The sequence below is a fragment of the Megalobrama amblycephala genome, linkage group LG16, assembly GCF_018812025.1.
Source record: "Megalobrama amblycephala isolate DHTTF-2021 linkage group LG16, ASM1881202v1, whole genome shotgun sequence".
NCBI lineage: Eukaryota > Metazoa > Chordata > Actinopteri > Cypriniformes > Xenocyprididae > Megalobrama > Megalobrama amblycephala.
In genome coordinates, this window is record NC_063059.1 from 13,445,610 (window position 1) to 13,468,659 (window position 23,050).

The 23,050-nt window shown below is 39.0% G+C and overlaps 1 protein-coding gene across 1 annotated transcript in view; it reads left to right on the top strand.

Moving 5' to 3' along the window:
- The window catches only part of nrip1a (nuclear receptor interacting protein 1a), a 43,351-nt gene extending 20,301 nt beyond the window's left edge, over positions 1-23,050 (top strand). Inside the window, 3 exon segments of the mRNA XM_048160037.1 lie at positions 7,944-8,126; positions 17,600-20,609; positions 20,612-23,050. Coding sequence (XP_048015994.1) covers positions 17,940-20,609; positions 20,612-21,181 — 3,240 coding nt within the window. The 5' untranslated portion in view covers positions 7,944-8,126; positions 17,600-17,939 and the 3' untranslated portion in view covers positions 21,182-23,050.

A 23,050-nucleotide genomic window follows, 5' to 3' on the forward strand; every position in this document is an offset into this window, starting at 1 on the left:
TACTGACGAAATGCGCGTGAGAATCGCATGCGATATATCGCCCAGCCCTACTCACTGCGCCATCAGATTTAATCAAAATATCTTAATTTGTGTTCCGGAGATGAACGAAGGTCTTACGGGTGTAGAACGCCATGAGGGTAGGTAATAAATTACATTATTATCATTTTTGAGTGAACTAACCCTTTAATGGTTGTTCACATGTGTACTTGTGGACAATCAATGTAATTGTAGTATTATTTATATACTTATATAGTGTTTATTAATATTTTGAATTATTTTTACTTTTTAGTTTTCATTTTTAGAATTTTATAGAAGCTTTTTAATATTTCTATTTAGCTTTAATTTATTTTTATTTCAGTTTTAGTTTAGTAATTTTAGCATGTCAGCTTAGTTATTTCAGTTCAGGCAACATTTCTACATTTCATTTAAGTTATTCATTTAATGTTTATATTTTATTTCAGCTTTATTTCAATTACTGAAAACATTTTAATAGTTTTAGTTAACAATAACAATACTTGAATGTAGACTCAACTTCTAGAAAAGAATAATTTTAGATTAAATTTTTCTTGGGCACAGAAGTACAAAGAAGTAGCCAATTACTTTAAACAACATTTTTAAAACCAATTGGAAGCTTCTGTCACCCAGTTGAATGAACATGCAAATGGTAAATGGTAATCGTATCATGGCTAGCACCAACTTAATTCTGTTTGGAAAATGTGTTAGGACAAGCAAGTGATCTTTGTCATCCAATTAATATTCATGAGGCAAGCTAAATGTTTATATTATTTCCTCACCACTTTTCAGATCATTTCTACACCCCTTACTATTAGCATGCCAAAGCACACTAAAACCCCTCTCAAGGAAGTTTGAGATTTCCATCCTTCGAAGTTATCATTGTAAAAAATTATAAATGCTAATAGATTAGCATAGCATCAAAGTTGCTGATGACTAGCCAACCAAAACTATCTGATTCAACCCCTCTAAGTACAGAACATCGATTAACGGCAGGCATGACAAGGACATGTTATCGTTCATAAGTGTTTCTGCTACTGTTTGACGCTCATTAATAAATAACAAAACAGAAAATAGGACAAGAGGATAGAGGGAGGGAGAACAACTGTGTAAACGTAGCTTTTAAAGAGACAGGCCTGTCAAAGGTTTGCTGACTCGTTTAGCTTTGTGTCTTGACTGTTATCACCTCCCCATTAAGTTTTTAATCCAACTTCATTTCTGCTAATTAGCAACTGTAGGACTGACAGGCCTTGCCATGTCCATCCGTCTGTGTCAGGACAACGATTTGCCTCTCCTGAGTTGTGTTCATTACTTTTGTCTTTTTCAAGTCCTTCAAAAGTGCTTATTATTATTTAAGTCAAACCAATGGAAAGTGTACTGTCAGCTCTTTTGGGAGCGCGCCGTAGTAAAGAGAGCAGGCCAGGAACACAGGAGAGACAGTTGGAGGTACATAAAAAGCCCATGTGCTGTGGAGGCCTACCGCTAGCTGCTCTGTGGGTAGCCAATGCACATTTTAGATGTTGAGTTACAATGACGATCGGAAAAAGTATTGCTGCTTCCCGAGGCTTTATGATGATTTAATTTAAGAGTGGTTTGTAATTATTTAACCTAAAAAGTGGTGTGGCGATACCATCTGTGGTACTTTTACTGTATACTGTATATTATGTACTAGGGTACAGAACTATTATCATATTCATATACCATTGTATTTATATTAAACTTCAAAGCACAATCAAGTTGCTCTTAAATTAGTTCTATTACAAGCTACTAAGAAATATATATATCGGTGCATCCATTTAACATTTGATATTGCATGAAGAATGTCATGAAGAAAGCTGGCACCTAGCAGGAATGAGTTTTTAAATTTAGCAGATGGTTGGTAGTGTATTATTCATGGCACCTCCATGACACAAAAATGTAAGAAACCTGCTTATGTAACTTGTCAACACATCTACATCCAGCTTCACTAACAGTGTCGACTTTTAGCCCTCACAGAATTCCTTACGTGAGGTAGGGGTGGGCGATATGACCAAAATCATATATCACGATATGAGAAATTTTATTTCATGGTAACGATATATATCACGATATAGTTATTTTTGCTTTAAATATGGCTTTTATGATATCAACATTCTGACACCACTAAAATTTTCATAATTCTTATCACCGTTTTCAATATCATTAAAAAAACTAATATTAGCCTAAAAAATCTCTAAAGCTTATTGACGACAAATAAACAGTGATAAAGAGCAAAGAAAACAAATGAACATAAGTGAAATAGACCTACTTGAAAAACCTCAAGCACTAAAATCAAATGTATAAAAACCAATGCACAGTATTTACTGTGTAAATTAAATATACATTTATTCTTATTAAAGTTACAAAAGTGATTCAGTCAAGAGCAGTGAGTGATTTTCTGTCTTGTTTTTGTTGTTGTTTGATTAGAAATAAATAATGACAGCAGGTAAATTTGGATACTGCCACATTAAAGGTCCCATTCTTCGTGATCCCATGTTTCAAACTTTAGTTAGTGTGTAATGTTGTTGTTAGAGTATAAATGAAATCTGTAAAATTTTAAAGCTCAAAGTTCAATGCTAAGCGAGATATTTTATTTAACAGAAGTCGCCTACATCGAACGGCCAGTTTGGACTACATCCCTCTACTTCCTTCTTTAATGACGTCACTAAAACAGTTTTTTTGACTAACCTCCGCCCACAGGAATACACAAGAGTTGCGTTTGTAGAGTGTGTTTGTCGCCATGTCGTCGAAACGCTGTTATTTTCATCCCGCAGTCCAATCACCGGGTCTGATTCCGGCTCAAATTGATAGGGTAAAATTAAAGACATGTTTACAATAACACTGAGCGCGTGCATCTCCACGTTATGGTAAGAGGCGTGACCTTTCCGGGCAAGATGCGCTAAGCTGCTGTCAAATCACAACACAGGAACCGCTGGCACAATCAGAACTCGTTACGTATTTCTGAAGGAGGGACTTCATAGAACGAGGAAGTCATCAGCCCGTTTTTATGACAGTGGAAACAGCGGTATACAGATAAGTAAATTATGTGAAAAATACTGTGTTTTTTTACACGCGAAACATGAACACATGTTATATTGCACACTATAAACACAATCAAAGCTTCAAAAAAACACGAAAAACGGGACCTTTAAGACCGGCTGCAAAGATCCATTATACTCGTGCATTGTTCTTTCTCAATTCCTCAGTTCAACTGTTTATGTTGACTTAATACATATATGACTCTGATTACTTGCAAATACATGTCACTTTGACACGTAGGTATGTGTATTTAACTGTTCAATCCCAACAAGGTGGCAAAAAGCACCATTTAGTTCTCACACGCCCTATGAGCAGCACATCACGTGTGCGCGCATGTACCGAAATGAGTTCTGTCGCTGCTTATTGTGATTCAACGATTTAAAATAAACTGCTTTTAAACCGCAGTGCTTAAAAACGCATGCAAACAATAAGCTTTCGTGACCGCAAAGCACAGTAACGTCATGTGAGCGTAACCGCGATAGAGACGATAGTCCAACATCTCAGTTAATCGTGTCTATATTGCCCACCCCTAACGTGAGGACCTATATTTGATGAACCCCTGGATCTTTGGAAATATGACCAAATGAAATGGCAGATAGGGATTTGTTTTTATGTTGATGGAAATGCCTGTAAAGGATTTACTGCCCTTCTAAGTAGTATAACGTGGTGTGTTGACATGCTTTTAAATGAAACATATGGTCATAAGGGATTAAATGTATTTCTCAGATTGGAAATATTACAGCATTGGTATTGCATTGTTTCGATGTACTGGTTACGTATTGAATTGAATCATTTTGAAGTTTCGCAATAATAGATGCAGTTTCAAGTTTGGTCTTATAAGGACTCAAGGAGTTTCTTCTAGTCTTAAGTTGACAGTTGACTCTGTCCGGTCACATCCTTGAAAACTCTCTGCTCCTTCCTCTAGACTTATGCATTTGGCTCTGATGACTGCAGAGACTTTACTGTGTTAATAACTTCTCTCTCATCTAGGGAAAAGGCAGGGGACCCAGGCACTGTCTTCCTTTTAATGTGCTGGCTTTTCTTCAATCATTTAATTAAGAAAAGGAGCGATTATTCAGCCTCGAGTCAGCTCCTTCTCCCTTCCAGCGCCTCATTCATCTCTGATTAAACTTGTAGCATTCGGTAACTGTGCTTGCCTGTTCTTTCTGGGGCATGTGAAACAGGAGGAGATTGTGACAGTAGAGAAAAGAGGAACCTGAGGTCTTTAAACAAGTTGCAGGATAAGAAAATGGTCCCCTTTGGTCTCTTCGTCTTGATAAAGGCTGGGCTTGCAGCTGTGTTATCTCTTTATGCGTTTAAGTTTGGGTTGTATCTTTTCGTGCAGCATAACCTGTCTGAGGGGTTCGACACATAGTTTAACCCTCCTAATTAAGGGCTGCCCCCCCCCCCCCCCCATAGGAATTCACTAAAAAAATACTGGGGTCGTTTCTGTAATAACAAAAGTTAGTTAACAAGATTATGTCAAAGTACAAGTTTACATAGATTTTCACCTGGTGCTTAAATAGATGTTCACAAACAGAAGAATCATTTACCCAAGAGGGTAGTCGGCTGTGTTTTCTGTAATGTTCAGTATCAGATGGTACAAAACATTGACCAAACATTAATAGTAGGGCTGTCAAAATAACGCGTTAATTTCGATTAATTAATCTGAGAATAAATAACGCGTTTAAAAAAAAATAACGCAGATTAATCCATTCCGTATTGACCTTCGAACCTGGAGCCGTTCTAGCCACCATTCGACTGTAAAATGAAGGAGGGAGATGACTGCTGCGCTGACGGACAGAACTAGCAGAGCTCCTCCCTCGTGCGCGCGAGCTCTCTTCTTCTTCAAAGTAAGCACCGTCTTTGCACTCTCTCTACCTCACACATAATAATCTAAATCAACTGACACAATGCTAAAAGGTCGTAAGACCGAATCCATGTTTCACGAGGCGCATTCGGAGAATGTTTTTCCTGAATAACCGCTGGGTGTGAATAGTGCTCAAAAGAACATCACTTCATCTTCTCTGACAGGCGCCCTTGCACGTGCAGCTGACATAAACCATACTTTCAGTAAACAAAAAGAAAATCCTATCCAGCGGTGAAGTGTTTTCTGTGCTGACAAATCTTTTGCGATGTCCTAATGACAGTCGTGATTCGCACGCAACGCGTCAACGTCCGCTAATGTCCAATTCGCGACCTAATGACTCATTTGAACAGATTCATTTGAATGAATCATGACAACAACTGATCTGTCCACACGGTCTATAATGAATCATTTACTCGAACAACTCTGAAATGAGAACATAAGCATGCTTACCCCATTTAGCAAGAGTGGTTAGTAAAATTAGCCTTAATAATCCACAATATTTTCAGGTTATTTAAATGACAATGTGTAGTAAATTAGGCCTATAAAATCAGTTAGTTTAGACTGGAGTGAGGTGAAACCAGAACAAAGCAAGTTGTTGTTAGCTAGGTGCATTCAATTGTATATGGTAGAAAATTATATTATTAGTTAATATAACTTCTAAATGCTACTTTTTAATACTTTTCAGGTTTAGCAAAAAAGCATCTTCTCTTACAAAGCTATAAAATAATTTTTTTTTTTTTATTTTTGGAAAGAGGGCAAGAAAGAATTACAGTGAGAGTGACGGGTACTTATTGTCAGTATCGGGCTCGCAGATCACGTGGGTAGGGCGCTTTTTACTGTTTGTGTGGATGACCATGTCTGTCACCACCGAAGACCATTTTTGACCCAGGAAAAACCCTGCATTGATTCATTTGAGTTGAAATATTTAATACTTTAACAGCAGAGTATGTAATTAATTAGATTAAAATTTGTAATCGATTGACAGCCCTAATTAATAGTCATTATTTACAGTAGAGTTGAAAACTGAAGTGTTGCTTAAACACCAAATAAGCATATTAGAATGATTTCTAAAGGATCATGTGACACTAAAGTCTGGAGTTTAGTTTTCTGGAGTTTATTTCATTACAGGAATGTATTGTGTTTTAAAATATTTTAAAATGGAAAACTTATTTTAAAATGTTACTATTTTACTGTATTTTGATCAAAAGGCAGCCTTAGTGAGTACCGACCTCAAACTTATGAACTTATGGATTGGTGTATGATTTTATTATAGATTTAATGATCAAGTTTAACACAAAATTGACTGCTTAAGACATCTTTAAGATATAATGGATGTTTGCCTAACTGTACTAGGGATGGAAAAGAAACTCAAAAGATTTCCCTGTTTTCTATCCACCTTATTCCTGACGAGCCTACTGCGTTTTGAATTGTGGGTGACACTTCCGGTTTGGGGAACTTCCATTCAAAAAGACTAAAACTAATCATTTCAAATTATAAGGTTGCACTACAAATAAAGCTTATCCGTTAGTTTCCTTCGTCTTATTTTCAGACATCATGAGATTAACGTAACGCTTGGTATTTTAACGTAACATTATAACAAGAATATCTATGGCAAGAGGTCTTTTCAGTCGCTGCATTCTTTTCCTCATGATGATTTTCTTTTTTTCCCTTTTGCATTCCGCTGTAACAGTATGAAAAAGGACAACATATACTGCACATTTGTGGTCTGTTGTCCTGATTTAATTTACGATATGTCCCATTAATAATTCACTGGAATGCACAAAGAATCTCTTGTTTTTCTCCTCAAATCCTCACATCTCTTTCCAGGTTTGTTTTCACAGGTAAATACAATGTCAAAATGGCGGAAATCACTTTTAAATGGTATCGCGCAATGCTGAAGTTAATGAACATTTTTGATTAAGGCAACATATGTTACATAATACAGATATATATTACTACAGTGATATTTAATCCATCCGTTATTGCTGTGGAATCGCGCTTTTGGGGTTATTCATGGTCTGTTGAAAATACCTTGTTGATGCTTTTACACTTTTAAATGTCCTTTTAGTGTTTGATGGTTGAAGGGTGAGTAGAATAATGTCATCTCATAGCACCCAGTTTAAAAAAAACGTATTATTGCGTTCATAGCAAGGCTTTCACTGACTGTTTACAACTTAACGGAAGTTACACCCATAATTTGCGCAAAGCGTCATGGGGCGTAGGAATGAAGTGGAATAAATTGACCTCCTGAAAGTCACTGAATAGGTAGCTCTTAGTGAAAGTAGATGGTAGTTAATATTACACAAATGAAAATGAACTGGTGAAAGATTCTGAGGATTTTTTTAATATTATCATTATTTATTTAATTACTTTTTGGTTGTTGTGAAATTTAATTTGACATGACATAGTTAAAATGACATTTGAACTTGATCACCATTCATTTTCGCTGTATGAAAAATATTTTTGAGTAAGGCTGAGGTTGAGTGGTTCCATCGAATATCCACTTGGCATGAAAAAATCCGCTTGAATGGCCATGACGCTTCCATTGACAGTCTTGTTTTCATTGTCTAGATGTGTAGCAGTACCTCTATGAACTATTGCTAAATGCATTCCTGTATCATTAACAGACGCAAACGCACAAATGCAGAAGGTATATAGGGATGCTTTTCCAGCTAAGCACTATTAACAGTTGAGGTGCTATAATTCGAGTCAAGTTCCTCAGCCGAATGTGACAGCGGTTGTAAACAGACCCCACGAGAGGAATTCCACCGGGAGATAAAGTAAGGGTTAGAGAGCCTTGCTCCCGTCTCCCTCTGCTCTAGGGTGGAAATGGTTAACATATCACTGTAATTGGCACCCGCAGCTGCTTGTCCTCTCCACAAACAGGAGGGGATGATTTTTCCCCCCGGCCTCCCCCTCTCTTTCTCCCCTCTCCTCTCTCACTCTCTTTCTGCAGCCTCTGCTTTGTGTGACAGCTGCCTAATTGGGCATTCTCCCCTCGTAGCGAGGCTGCCTCCTCCGGCCTCAACTGCTGACGAATGGCAGCGGATTACAGATGAGGACACGATGACCCGTTCGACCTTCCCGCAGCAGGGGGAGCAGAGGGAGGGGCCTGACTGGCCGGGCCCGTGCCCAGAGCCTCAGGTCACTGGAGGATGAGGTCGTGAGAAGGTGGAGGATCTGCCAGGTGGCCAGTGACAGAGTGTCACATGACAGTAGCTTGATGTCAATGTGTCAAGGGTAGACCGGTGGCACTGCATCCTCAATAACACTTGCACGGGTGCATGCATGCATGGTAGATTTCGTGTTAATCCCCAGCTCTCAAACCGATCGAAAGCATCAGACGGAGAGGCAGTGATATTTTTCATTCTCTCGCTCTCATTTACATCTGTTTTTTCTTCTGCTGGGCTCGTAATCATGCTCATTATGCTCAGAATGGTCTCCTGGGTGGGGTATATAATTATATACAGCAGAAAGATATATTAGATAAAAATATATCTAATGCTGTTGTGCCTTAAATCTTATCTGTGTGTGTAACATATGCATGTTAGTAGTAGAAATTTTTGGATTTTTGGATGTTAAAATTCCATCCATCCATCCATCCATCCATCCATCCATCCATCCATCCATCCATCCATCCATCCATCCATCCATCCATCCATCCATCCATCCATCCATCCATCCATCCATCCATCCATCCATCCATCCATCCATCCATCCATCCATCCATCCATCCATCCATCCATCCATCCATCCATCCATCCATCCATCCATCCATCCATCCATCCATCCATCCATCCATCTTCAGATTTATTTGTATCAGTGACCATATCCTCAAATATTAGCATTTTTTAATTTTATTATTATTATTATTATCTGTATCAATCTGATTTGGATATTTTAAAGCAGGCTTATATTGTGGCCTATTTTTTCCACTTCAAACTGAATACTTTTTCCCCCCCTAGTATTGTGGCCGGTGACTTTTTTTTTTTTACCGGCCGTAAATATTTTTTACCGGCCATGAAACTGTTTTTGCAAAAACAGGCAGTTGTGGCACCAACATTTTAAGCCGCGCACACACTTAACGATTCTAAGGCCGATTATGAATGTAAATTGATACTTATGACTGATCGCGCTCAAACGCGTCCAGTCAGAGCCAGTTGCATTCAGTCTGCGATTACAGTCGGTGTTCAAATTCCATGTGCGAGTATATAAATCGGCTTCAGTCAAAGGAAACAATCGGTATGTGTGTGTTCAGTTCAGTCTTAGAGTGTTTCAGCTAATCGTTAGGTGTGTCCCCGGCTTTAGATACCAGTGAAAATTCACAATTTTCAGGTACAGAAATTGAATAAAGTAATCAAATGTATAGTCTTCACTGTATAAATTAAATGTAGATTCATCTTTATTAAAGTTAAAAAAGTTTTTTAGATAAAAGTAGTGAAGGATTTTCTATTTGTCTTTTGTTGTTTGATTAACATTAACGACACAGACAGCAGTGGGATTATTAGGCTGTTGTCACTTTAAGACCTGCACGGATCCAATATAGGCTACTGATACTGTACATGCGTTTTCTTTCTCAACTATTTACGATCACTTTAGACATAACCGACTAGCGCAAGAAGACGTGAAATAGAGCTCAATTCAGTATTCACGTGCTATCTGAAATGCAACTTTATGGGCGCGCTTCAGATGTTCTTCTTGCACTTGAAGGTTTTAACTTTCGTGATGATGCAGCACTATTCCGTGCATGTGATCACATTCATGTTCTCACAACATTGCATTGTTAATTCATAGAAATGTTACCGGCCAACTGGTGACTGATACGGTTTCATATACTCACCAACACCAATTTTTAATTAATTTTAGGCCCTATGTGCATATATTTTGTGCTGTACATGGTTTTGATGCCTGATTTTACTTGGCATATAAAAACAGTCAGAACAATAGATTAGATTTATAATATACAGTCAAACCAAAATTTATTCAGACACCTTGAACATTTCATTCATAATACAGTTTATTCACTATAGTTTATAAAAATGATAATAAAATATGACAAGATCTCCGAGTTAAACTGAAAGACTTATCTTAATTATGTCAGATAACACTTTTTTTTATCAGTTTTACTGGTTAGTCCACTGTATAAAGAATTTTTTGGGTGTAATATGTCACAGTTTGCTTTATTTTGCTATCCTCACTTACATAAATGAACTATAGTGTCCTGCACCCACTAGTAAAAATATATAAAGATATCAAAAATGTCTGAATAATTTTTGGTTTGACTGTATAATCATCATCTTTGTTATCAGCCAACATAAAAAAAAAATCTGTCGGTTATCAGCATTTTTGAAAAATCTTGTTTTTATTTATTTTATTCAGTACCTGCTGCATGTTGCTGATGCAACAAGATTCGTTTCGTTCCATTTCTCGTTTTTTCTCTTTGAAATGTGCCAAAACAAAACTCTTAAAATAAAGTTAAAATAGCTGTGTGTATAAATAGCAAAACAACAGCTGGTATTTAAAGACACTAGGCTAATGACTGTATTTTTCTTAATGCCAGCACCTTGAGAATTTCACAGGATATGTGCAGCAGACTAATGATCCAAATGAGCCCTTTTCTTTCCAGATCATTTGCTGCACACATTGGAAAGCTATTGGTTAGACTTTCCTCTGTTAATAAAAAGGTGGAAAAAAAGAGGAAATTCTATCACTAACCACTGCAAGGCAAGTTCAAGCTGTAAAGGTCTTGTCTGCTGAAGCATTTCAGCTTGGCTTAGCATTCTTAGCTGACTGTAGTAGCCATGAAGCCACGACCAGTCTCTGCTCCACTTCACCCACACACACACACACAGGCTCTCACACTATAAAAGCCAGTGTGCGGTGACAGAGCGCAGCATCTTCTAAGACACAAAATGCAGGCTGTCAGAAGGGCTGGCGGTGCCTTGTTTCTGTCACGCTGCCAGGATGCAATATCACTCAGCTGAGGTAGAAAGCCGTCAGTTGTAAAATATGATGAATTATCCCTATTCGGCAAAGAGTGGGCCGTCTGTGGGCGTGTGGCTCTCTGTGTGTACGCGAAAGTACGTGAGGGTGTATAAAGAAGAGGCTACGCTTGTGTGTGTCAGTGTGTATTGTGTGACTGAGCACCGACGGCATGGTTGCGGCACACATAAGAGTGTGTGGGCGAGAAAAAGAGTGAGAGAGACCAGCCACGGGGTTACTACAGGTTTAATGGCGACCTTGTTGTGCACGCACTTAGCTGCTTTCAGTGTTGAGTTGCTCAGAGCGAGTGTCTAATCCCCCACCCGGGTGCTCGCACACTTGATTAGTGGCCTTGGTTATCTGCCTAGAGGACAAGCCGCTGCCCCCCTCCTTCACTGGTCAGGGCTAGGGCACTGAAGGGTGTCAACCCAAAAGAAAGAAGAAGGGAGAGACAGAAGGAGAGAGAAGAGAGGGGCAGGATGTTGTTGAGGTGTATTAGTATTCAGACAAAGCCTTACAGCCCGTAGAGCAAATTGATTACTACACTGTACCTGTTCTTGGTGTCACTGCTCCGTAAGAAGGTAAGATTGTATATATTGTATATGAGTTTGGGCATGGCAGAAATATCTCTTCCACATCGCTTGGGACCCTTGTGAATTTGAGCTTTCTTAAGTTGTTGATGAGTTTGATAACTTAATATTTTCTTATTTTTCTGCTTTTATAGATTCATTTGTGTGAAATGTTTAAAATGTTTCCATGGTTTTAGGTTGTTGAAAATGAACTTCTAACCCCTAATTTAAGTATTTGCACACAAAGAAATAGGTTAAATGTATTTAACATCATGGAATTGATGGCATTTTTTTTTGCAGGCCAATGGGATATTTTTAAAGGATTAGTCCACTTTCAAATAAAATTTTCCTGATAATTTACTCACCCCATGTCATCCAAGATGTTCATGTCTTTCTTTCTTCAGTCGAAAAGAAATGAAGGTTTTTGATGAAAACATTCCAGGATTATTCTCCTTATAGTGGACTTCAATGGCCTCCAGATGGTTGAAGGTCAACGAAGGACAGTTTCAGTGCAGCTTCAAAGGGCTTTAAACAATACCAGACGAGGAATAAGGGTCTTATCTAACGAAACGATTGGTAATTTAAAAAAAAAGTGTAAATGTATATGCTTTATATAAACAAATGATCGCCTTTGTAAGTGCTTCTGTATTCTTCTGTATTCTTCAAAAAGTTGACGCTGTATGTCCTACGCCTTCCCTATTCTACTTACAGAACGAACGCAGCGCCAGTTACCAGCGCCAGTGTAGGCTTTTTGAAGAATACGGAAAGCGGAAGCACTTACAAAGGCGATCATTTGTTTAAAAATCCTAAATATATTTAACATCATGAAGTCTCCAGCCATATCAGTATCTTCACAGAGTGCTGCTATGATGATGTAATTTTGTTGGCCAACCCAAAAGTTAGCATCACCCTGGTTCCCTCGACAAAACAACAAGATTTTTTTCTCCATGGGCTTTTGGATTATTGCAGAAAATGAGCTCTGTGAAAAAACAAAAGTTTAGGATTCTTGCACATTTTGTTCATAAAGATTACATTTTATAAGTTTTGACGCCTAAATGCAATCACTAGAAGTAAAAAGCTGAAGTCAGGCTACATCAAGGTCGCACGACTTCATTAAGCCAGTGACAGCTCTTTTTTTTAATATTTATTTAAAATCTACAAGTTCTAAGTTTGAGTTGAATAGTTTACAGGAGTGCAAATATATTGTCAAATTAAGCCAATTTAGCCGCAACAGCCTTTTTCAAGACATGCTTAAAAAACACGTGACTGGGGTATAACTGAGGTATATTTTAATTGTAGAATAAACATGAAAAATTATTTAGCTTTATTTAACCACAGACCTTATTTCAGGCATTTAACCAAAAACCTATTCAAAAAACCCATCGACTTTGGGACGATGGGACTTTTTTTGTTTTTGAGTACAACATTTTTATCCAGTAAATTACAAATAAATGGAAAAACCGTGGGGTCATGAATATTGTTGTGGAAAGTGGGGGGCCTTTGAGACAAAGGACAAATTCCAAACAGTTATGACACACAAGTGCCCTGCTCCCTCAAAAGTCCTCACTTCAGAGTGAGTAGGGCATATAGGGATGCTCACTTCCAATTGGAATTTGCCCAAAAAGGTTGAGAACCACTGGCCCAAGGCACCCACACACTACAAGATAATCGGGGCGATTTTGGGCCCAAATTCAACCTTTCCAACAATCCTAGGTAAAGTCCTGAATATCTTGATGGTTCTACAGATTTATTTTATCAGATTTTCCTGTGGTGTGAGGTTGTGATAAGAGTGATTGAATCTGCTCAGAAGAATGTCAGGACCATGCAGATCTCAAATATCCAGCACGTTGAATATTTATGATCAGAAGTCCTGTTGTGTGATGGGAACACCGAGACAAACTCACACGCACTCTGTAGATTGCCACGTGGAACGAAGCAGTCAGAAAGCGAAATGACGGAAGATTGAAGCATAACACGACTTCATCCAAACCTTTTTCTTTTGTCTGCAAATTTTCCTGTAAAAAGCAGTCCAAGCACTATTATCGCCATTTCTTCTTACCCGTCGTCCACCATGTTTGTTTACTCTAAAGTCACGTTTAACCACAAGAGATTTTGCGAGATTTCCCATCTGTGACTGTGAATTTGTTAGTGTGTGGTCTGCTTTCCTGGCCACATTTTAGCACTCCACACACAATAGAAACAAAATGTTATTATTGTCATCTTTTGGTCTCTCAAATTTTGAAAATCTGATGAGATTTTAAAAATATTTAGGGTGGGCCAATCTCTAGGCTCATCGTGCCTGACATATACCATGTACTGTCAGTGACTTGTAATGAGATCACATCCTGGAAAAAGTGGAAGCTGTCTGTATTGGATGAGGTCATTGCTTGGTTATCTCAAAAGACTCAAGGAGATGACATGAGTTTCATGACGCACATGCTGGACCCTTCATCTGACCCTTAAGGCAACGGTGCAGTGTATGTTTATTTTATTAATAATAAAAAGGCTCATTGGTTCCCTCTCGATTTGGACTTTCAGATCACTGATATAGGCTATTGCACTTTAGTCCGCACCATGTGACTTCTGTTTATTTTGTCATGCACTTTTTGTGTTTGATTTTGCAAATACAGTTGCACTTTGCAGCACTGTCAGTCGATATGCTATACTTGGTCAGAGCTGTTTACATAATGACTGGCATAAACTATGATCCCGATAAACATGATCTTTTGAGTTAGAGCGAAGGGTGACTTTTAAAGAGCCATGGGCTCTCGCTGTATAGCCATTCGTTTTTATCATCCTTTTTCTCACAACGTCTACTAATGCAAATTTGTTCTTTTCCCTGTGTGGAGTCTAAAAAAGGTCACAGCTTTCTGAAGGTTGGGTACAAGTTCACACAGCCAAAAACTTCCTCCAAAGTACTTAGTGTTTTTTGGTATTTTTATGATCTGTTTTTCACAGACTGATTCCCATGCTCACTAATTTCCAACCCCGGAAACTGGGCCATTTACCACAGTCAATTAAGAGTACAAATATTTTGTTTGTTCTCATTTCCTGGTTGTGGGCAGTAATTACATTTTTTTTTTTTCCTTGACGAGCTTTAGCGCACTCAGTATCACTTCTGTATGTCATTTGTTTTTGGGCTGAAAGAGAACCGACAAAGATACATATTATTCTGTAGTCGAAGATGAACCAGCTTGGTCTTCTCTAAGTGTTCCTGTTAACATTACTCTGCCGTCATAAATCTACAAGTCTAAGGTCAAGACTATTACTTGTGTCAGGACTCTGGAATTATGTTTGGAGTCTTGTGACGGTACATGCAGGGGCCCCTGTTTATATTTCTGCTGTCTACTTGGGAAAGGGTTCCTTCGGCTTGGCTAAAACATGCTGGTATTGCCCCGTGCTTGCCCATGTGAAAGTGTAGCTCATCATAGGGTCATCATAATGTAGGTCAGACCATGCTTTTACTAGGAGTCAGAGATTGCACTTGGCAAAGCCCTAACTAAAGGGGTGTGCCCCAGCTGGGAAATGTCAATGCGTGATGCCCATAATGCTTGTTTGGAAGTAGGTCACAGTGACCTAGTTTGAATGATGCATGGCCCTGATTGACTGAGTCACCCAACGCTATCTTAGGAATGTGTTATTGTAGTTCCACAGGCTTTTGTGCCTACGTGTGCAACCCAGAGGATAACAACAACTTAGCAGTTGTAGAGGCACAACTATGTCCGAGATTCCTTTTTATTTCGAGAACAAATGAGCTAGACGCCAGGTACGAGTGCACATCGCAAGGGCAGCTTTGTCGCTTTTTATTAGGACCTAATGCTTTGTATGGATGCCAGCTGTTGCATCAACTCAAACAGCCCCGGCGGGGGAAATGACCTTGACTTGAAACAGGGCATGCAGCAGGTTTTGCTCCTTTTGCCTCATCATGCATTTTAAATAGCCTAAATGGATTACAGTTTCTGGACTGTGGATGTAATTTATGATCTGGTATTTTTTGGGGGGTCAATTAATCTTCCAAACTTGCAGTTGAGAAATGAGGGATCCAGTCCAGATATCAGATCCTTTCCATTTATTATCAGGCCACTCATTTTACAGGGATTTTTATTTCTCAGGTAACTCATTCAGGAGCGTCTTCAACCTGCACTGATGGTGATAATATTGTGATGACAAACCCCTGAATAGAACTGAGACTGACTTATATATAACTAAGTTTTTGTCAAAGATGGGCTACTATAATCACTTTTTACAGTTATTTAAATATAATTTCTTTTTTAAAATGTAGGATACTAAATATCTTTTCCTATGTTAAAGTAATTGTTTATCTGTTTAACAGGGTTGAGGAGTTGTCAGTATTGTGTTTCCACTTTTCATTGGATTAGGACAACAGTGGCCTATTGACAGAAGTATAGGATGAAGTGTTGTTGTTGTTGGCCCAAATCAATTTCCCTCTTCCACTCTTTGCCACATTTGATATAACGCTCGGTCAAGAGCGGACAAAACTTTAATTTTTGCAATCTGATTCACCTTCCAACCAATTTCCATGGAATTCCTCAACTATTTCTTTGACAAAAAGTATTATCCCATACCATTACTGAATAGCTGAAAACATATATCTCACAAAGTCTCACTAAGACTTACATTCAGTATTTTGTCTCTAGCAGTAGCTTTATACCAAATTAGAGGTATTTAGTGTGGTGGCATAGTAGTTTCTCAGGCCTGTCACTCTGACATCTCTGTGACCGATATCTTGATAAGGTCATCCTGTACTGTCCACTCCCTGTCAGCCCTAGCAAAGTAGAACAACCAGAGGTGCCAATTATTAGCAGAACAAATCAACCATAGCCATTGACCTTCACTCTGATCATAGAGCACTGATAAGGTCAGTCTTGTGTGTATTCCATGGTTAAGTGCTTACAGTTCCATCTCAATTTATGTTTTCATTTTCTTATGTGTGGACATTATTTTGGTACTGGTGTAGAGGCTTGTGTGTTACTTTCACTGTACGTCAGTGAGTTGTGTGGTGAGTATAGTGTTTAGCAGGCTTCCACATATACATAAGCGTGTCATTCTACAGAGCCAATGGCACTGTGTGATCCAGAGGTGGTATATTATGAGATAATGTAGTGAGAGCAACTGTGGTAACATGGGAGTGAAGGACTAGGTTGGATCATGTGGGTGTTTCTTCTCCAGGCACTGACACTGACTGCATGAGAGGGAGATGCATTACACAGGTGTCTGATCGCAAGAAATTTTAGCTATTTCTTTAAACCTATAAGCGATTAACCGGTCTGTCAAAGCAGCTAGCCTAAATGTTTGCTGCAAATTAGCAATATGTTAAGAGATAAAAAATTTTTTTTTATTATTATTATTATTTTTTTATAATGTCAGCATTTTTTGTATCTTTCTGTGGCATTTTTTTCTTTGAACCCTGTTTAATTTCTAAACCTGTCAGTGATTATAGATGATATGGAAAGACAGTTCCCAAGTACCTGTTAGCTGTCTGTTGTTGTCTTACAAAGAATTGAGTTCTTAACTGGCAGTACTGTGGGTCTATCTTGGCAAGAATTCTGTCAAAACATTTAATCCTCTTCAAGATACTATGCTTTGTTTTGTTTTTTGTTTTTTTACCTAATATCAGTCAAATCAATCAAGTAGTCTTTAAAGCCTTGTGTATTCAGTTTTAATGAGATTCAGCAAGCTAATTCCTACTGCTTAGAGTCCGGAGAAGGAAAAAAAAGAAACTCCGGCAAGAAACATAGATTGTGATTGCTGTAATGGGAGAGAATGAGTCTTGAATGAATCTTTCAGTATAGGAGTGAGGCCCATCTTTGGTCATGACCTTTTTGCATGTGAAATGGCTGTCAGAAGACTTGCATTTGGATTTTTGGCCTTGCTTGCATATCATTTTCATTTTTCATCATAAATAACTTTGTTTAGTCATGTTTACAATGTCTTTTGCCTCTATAACTGATCAACATATGACATGTTAAATATGATTCTAATTGTTACATGTATCATTCTAATTCTAATTGTTGAATACAATAATGTGTAGTAGTGATGTGAGGTAAGCTAATAATTTTAATAATTCATGTTTCTCTCTCTTGTGCAGGACCGTCACCAGCAGACCTTGTGGACAGATGTGGCAGTGATTTTTATCCACTACCCTTGAGCTTTGAAGTACAGATTCAGTGCCATGGAATCCCACAAGACTGACTGCATTATGATCCTGTACTTTTCGTAACAATGGAAAACATGATTATAAAAAACAGTCATGCTTAGCTCTTGCCTCCTGTATGGGGGAATGGCTTGTGAAGCTACATTAGACCTTTCTTTTACCTAAAGACCAAGGTTTGGAAGCTAAAAACTGTAAGGTCTCTTGGAAGAACATAACAGAACGATTTTCCCCTCTATTGTAGTGGCCAAACATACAAAGGACTATAGTATTGAACATGACTCATGGGGAAGAGCCTGGCCCTGAAACACACCAGGATTCTGCTGTATTAACATATCTGGAAGGCTTACTCATGCATCAGGTAGCAGGAGGACAGGGTGCGGCAGCAACACAGAGTGGAAGCCAAGAGCAGAGGAACAAGGACGGGACAGAGCATGCACAGCCTAATCATGGCACTCGACAGGAGCAGAACCGAACAAATTCCCACTGTGGAGCCTCACAGCACCTCAGAAAGGCTCGTCTACTGAACTCAGAGGCCTGGACAGAGAGTGAGAGTCAACGGAGGACAGCACCCTCCGTTTCACTCAATGGGCAAAGTGAAGACCACCACAGTGGCCAGAATGGCTCCTCCCAGGATAAAGGAGAGAGTACACTTCTAGCTAGTTTGCTGCAATCTTTCAGTTCTCGACTTCAAAATGTGACCCTGCCACAGCAGATTATCCAAGGCTTGAGGCCACCTGATGCCCCATGCCAGATAAGCAAGCCTGCACAAGAGGACAGGGCAGATGTACCCTGCCACAGACCTGCCTCGAGCCATCTCAAAGGGTTAGTGAGCAAGAGCAAAATGCAGAATCACAGCAACAATGTGCCTTATCAACATCGACGGTCTAGCCAGGAAAGTTTTTCAGAATCTCCTAAGGCGCTGCAGAACAGTACTCCCTCCCCATCTCCCGAGTCTCTATCTTGTACTGAGCGCCTAAAAGCCGTGGCAAACCTGGTAAATATTAGATCAAGCCCTGCTCCATCGCCCAAACCAAGTGTGGCATGCAGTCAACTGGCTCTTTTGCTCTCCAGTGAGGCCCACCTGCAACAGTACTCACGAGAACATGCCCTGAAAACCCAACTCTCTGGACGATCAGCCAGTGAAAGACTGTCAGCCATGGCCACACAGCAGACACAAGATAAACAACCTACAACTTCCAGCCAGAATCATGGACTAAGCCTCTTACACACCAAGAACGGAATACCTTCACAAATGTCAACAAGCTCCAGCAGACAGAGTCCAAGCCTAACTTCAGGGCAAAGAAGGACGGAAGGTTCCATGCGAACAGGACATCGCTTTAGAGAGCGTCGACCTTTTGAGAAACAGGGCAGACCATCACAGAACTGCAGCAGTCTCCTACTTCAGCTTCTCAACAGTCACAACACCTCACAACGAATTAATGGGCAGGGTCACTTGAAAGATGACCTCTGTACCTTTGGAACTCTGGCCTCTCCACTTTTTTCAGACAGCGAGCACTCAAACCCTGACAGCAGTCTCACAAAAGACAGTAGTGATGCTGAGAGCACTTACTCTAGTTGCTCTCCTATTGACCTTTCTTTGAAGAGCAGAACAAATGTACAAACACCAGTATCTACTTCGTCCTCACCTGTACTGGTCCCAGAGTCTTCGTTAAATAGGTGGAAGCCTGAGAGTCCACCTGTCAGAGTTAGCACAGATCACCGGGAGGTGGATGCATGTTCAGAGATGAAACCTCATCACAAGGTCACTCTATTACAGTTGCTCTTGGATCACAAAAATAACGAGAGAGCAAACAAAGGTCTGGATAATCCAGATTTGCTGCGAGATGTAATCCCTAAGGTCACTAGTGCATCTACAAGTAGCCAGAGTGTTTTCAGTACAGCTAGGTGTAAAGACACAAGTGAACTTAGTGGCCACTGTGGATTAAGTTGTAGAAGTCCCAAACCTTTGCCAACATACTCCCAAAGCCGAGACTCCAACAGCAGTGCATCTCCATATACACTTTATGGGTCTCCCCATTCTCAGTCTGTCCCCTTGGATCTTTGTAAAGCAAAACAATCTACAAGTGATGTAAGAGTAAAAGAACCTGCCTTTAGTGCTAGCAAATTGTTACAGAATTTAGCTCAGTGTGGAAAACAAAACCCTGATGTTTCTCCTCCAGCGAAGGCACCTTTACCCCCTATCAAACTCATGACCCAAGAGCTGAAAGTTAACCATCCTCCAACTTTACTTGAAAGACTCACTGCACCAATTCAGAGAAATAACCCACTGTGGGAAGAGGCCAAGGCAAAAACTTCAACTGTGCCTGAAGCAGCACAGCATGTCTCAGAAATTGAGAATCTGCTTGAAAGACGTACAGTTCTTCAGCTTCTTTTGGGCAATGCTCCTCAGAACGAAAAAGTAGGCAGTAAACGAAAACGAGAACATGGCAAGGCCAAATCTGTGGAAAAACGAACACATCAGGCAATAGGCCAAGCAAATGGTCCTCCTTTGGATATTACAATAAAAACTGAGCCAGTTGATGAGGGTCATACATATGACCATAACAAAATGTCAAAGCAATGCCAGAATTCAGTGTTGGAGCCTAGAAAAAGCAGTTATCATTCTCACAAAAACATCAAGCAAGAACCACTGTCCCCAGAGGCTCCCACCAGAGATGGTCTTCTCTGTCATCTTCTAAAGAAACGACCCAACAAAACCCTTCAGCCGAACAAATTAGAGGACCTAAACAAGGGTTGTGTCAAAGAAGAATCAGTTGAAACCCAGGGACCAACAATCCCAAAGAAGCGGAAATTTTCGATAGAACTAGAATATCATAACTCCTCGAGTCACCAGGCCAGGGATTTGGAACATTCTGGTATCATAAAAGAAGACGACAGTAGTTGTTTTGCTGCCGGAGATCTAGAGACCAGAGAGACTAGGGAGGCCAGAGACCCTCTAGCCCCCCAGAGGCAGACAGTCCACCAGCTAAGTTTCCACCAAATGAGTCTAACGAAAACCGAAGTTTCAATGTTCTAAAGCAGCTGCTTCTTTCAGACAACTGCTTGAAAGAATTGTCTCAGCCCAGGGGTACATTTAGTTCACCATCACATGCTGTGCTGAATGGGAATACAATCAAGCAACCATGTAATGAAGGTGAGCTTCAAAACTTTCACCAGAGCCTGAGCCCCAGCAATGCATCTTCTAAAAAAGCAAGCATTCAAAGGCAAGAATCTCCCCATATTACACAGCAGGAGTCTGCAAGGTCAAAAATCGATTACAGCATCATGAAGGATTTGAAGGGCCCTGCAAGGATGGTTAATGGAGATGAACAAACACAAAAGTATGGGCCAGACTCACCTCGATTTACCAAGACTAACCCTATTTTGTATTATATGCTCCAGAGGAGCAATGCACAACTGGTTAAAGAGGGGGAGGGACTGGAGGCAGGCTCGGGACAAATGCAGACAAAGGTCAAAAACGAGTCGTCGGGTAATACTGAGGCCTTTGAACTTTGAAACAAAATTCACAGAATTACAATGGAACACTTAGTTGTGTCTCACCACGGCTAAACGGGTCATTGAAGAAATACTAGTTTTGAGACTGTGAACCAGCATCTGTGCTTGAACTAGAAATGTGTTTATTCTCTCAACTTACCTGATTGCTACTTTTGTTTCTATTGAGGCATCTCACATTTTTCCCTTGAATTACATGTCATTTAGTTCACAAAAAGACCATGAAACCAAAGTTCATTTGAATAAGCACTACTTTCTGGCTGATTTCTCTCTTACATTCTAAACAGCAATGGAAACAAGTTTTCTGAAAGGTGTGTGACAGATTTGCCCTCATGTATTTGTAACAATATCAGTTCCCACTCCGTTTTCCACACGTTAGACTTTTGGCCTCAGGCAGTGAGTTATGATGCAACAATGCACATGACAATCTGTATAAACAGATTGTGCCTCAGCAGTTGTTAGTGAATATTCTTCAATTTACCATGCTGAAATGAAGAAATAACTATGTATTGTTACTTTTGTCTTTGCCTGGAAGGCTTTAAATGTCGCCGTATTTATACATTGAAATAAATGAAACCGGTTGCCTTTTAAAAAAAATATAGGCATCTCTCATTGGTTATGTATTGTTCAGATAAACTAACAGCAGTTTTAAAGCTGTATATCTTCATGTTTGGATAATATGGAATATGAATCCATCAGTATTAAAACATGGTGTCTTGATATCTATATGGTATGTGAAGTGTTTATCTCCTCTTTAATTTCTCCCTCTCTCCCATTGAAAACAATGTTGTGATGTGCTTTATTCTTTATTCTGCATTCTCAGCATTTACCTGTCAAGACAGCAATGGATTTTTACAATACTCTAGAAGATGATGAATGAAAATCACAAGAGTTACTACAAATGACTGCTTTTTTTTCCCTCATATGTTTTGTATTTGTGTATTTTATGAACAGGTCTTGGTATTAGCATGTCATAAAATGTTGTTCTATTATGCAAGATATTGTTGCATCGACTTGAGACAAATCAGCCCAATTTCAGCTGTCTGTCATGTTAATATAGACATGTTGATCTAATAAAGGGAGTGTTTGTGATATTAAGGCCATTCCCATAAAAATGTTTGCTCATGTGATGTTTTACAGTCTTACATTTGACATGTTGTTTTTCATCAATTTAAAGACTCGTTATAAACTATATTTATGTACATAGCATAATCTTTATGAAAGACAGCTATTTTGTATGAATGAAAAGCATTTTAGTTTTGAAATTTCTTAAAGAGACTTCAAAGTAAATGCCATGTGAATATGTACTTTAGAGGATGATTTTTGTCCTTCTTTTGCATGTGTCTCCTGATTAAACTATGATAATCTGTTCTGCAATATCTTGTGTTATGTCAGATATTTAAGAGTACACTGCTGCCTGTTGCATGCAGATGCATGAGAAGGTTCCTATGTATTACTGGACATGGGGAAATTCAAAGTCTTAAGCATATATATATCTATATATATATATATTTTGTCATGGAGCCCAGTACAAAAATGTGATCTGTATGTTTGTCATGAGAAATAGACCACCGGGCAAAATGTTTGAACTTTTGAAACAAATGTGCATATGAAGATATTTATTTTGTTTTTACTCAATTTTATTTTTTACAAGGAGAAAACCAAACAAACAGGTAAACAATCATGTTCCGTACTGTACAGTACAAAGATGGATTTCACTGATGCTTCAAAGACTTCTATTGGTTTTGAAATATTGTTTTGATGCAGGCTAACTGCAATACATTTGAGTATTATTGTGTATCATTATTTCTAAAAAATACATTTCATTTGGGTGTTTACTTGCACAGATTTTGAATAAAGTTCTGAAATGCA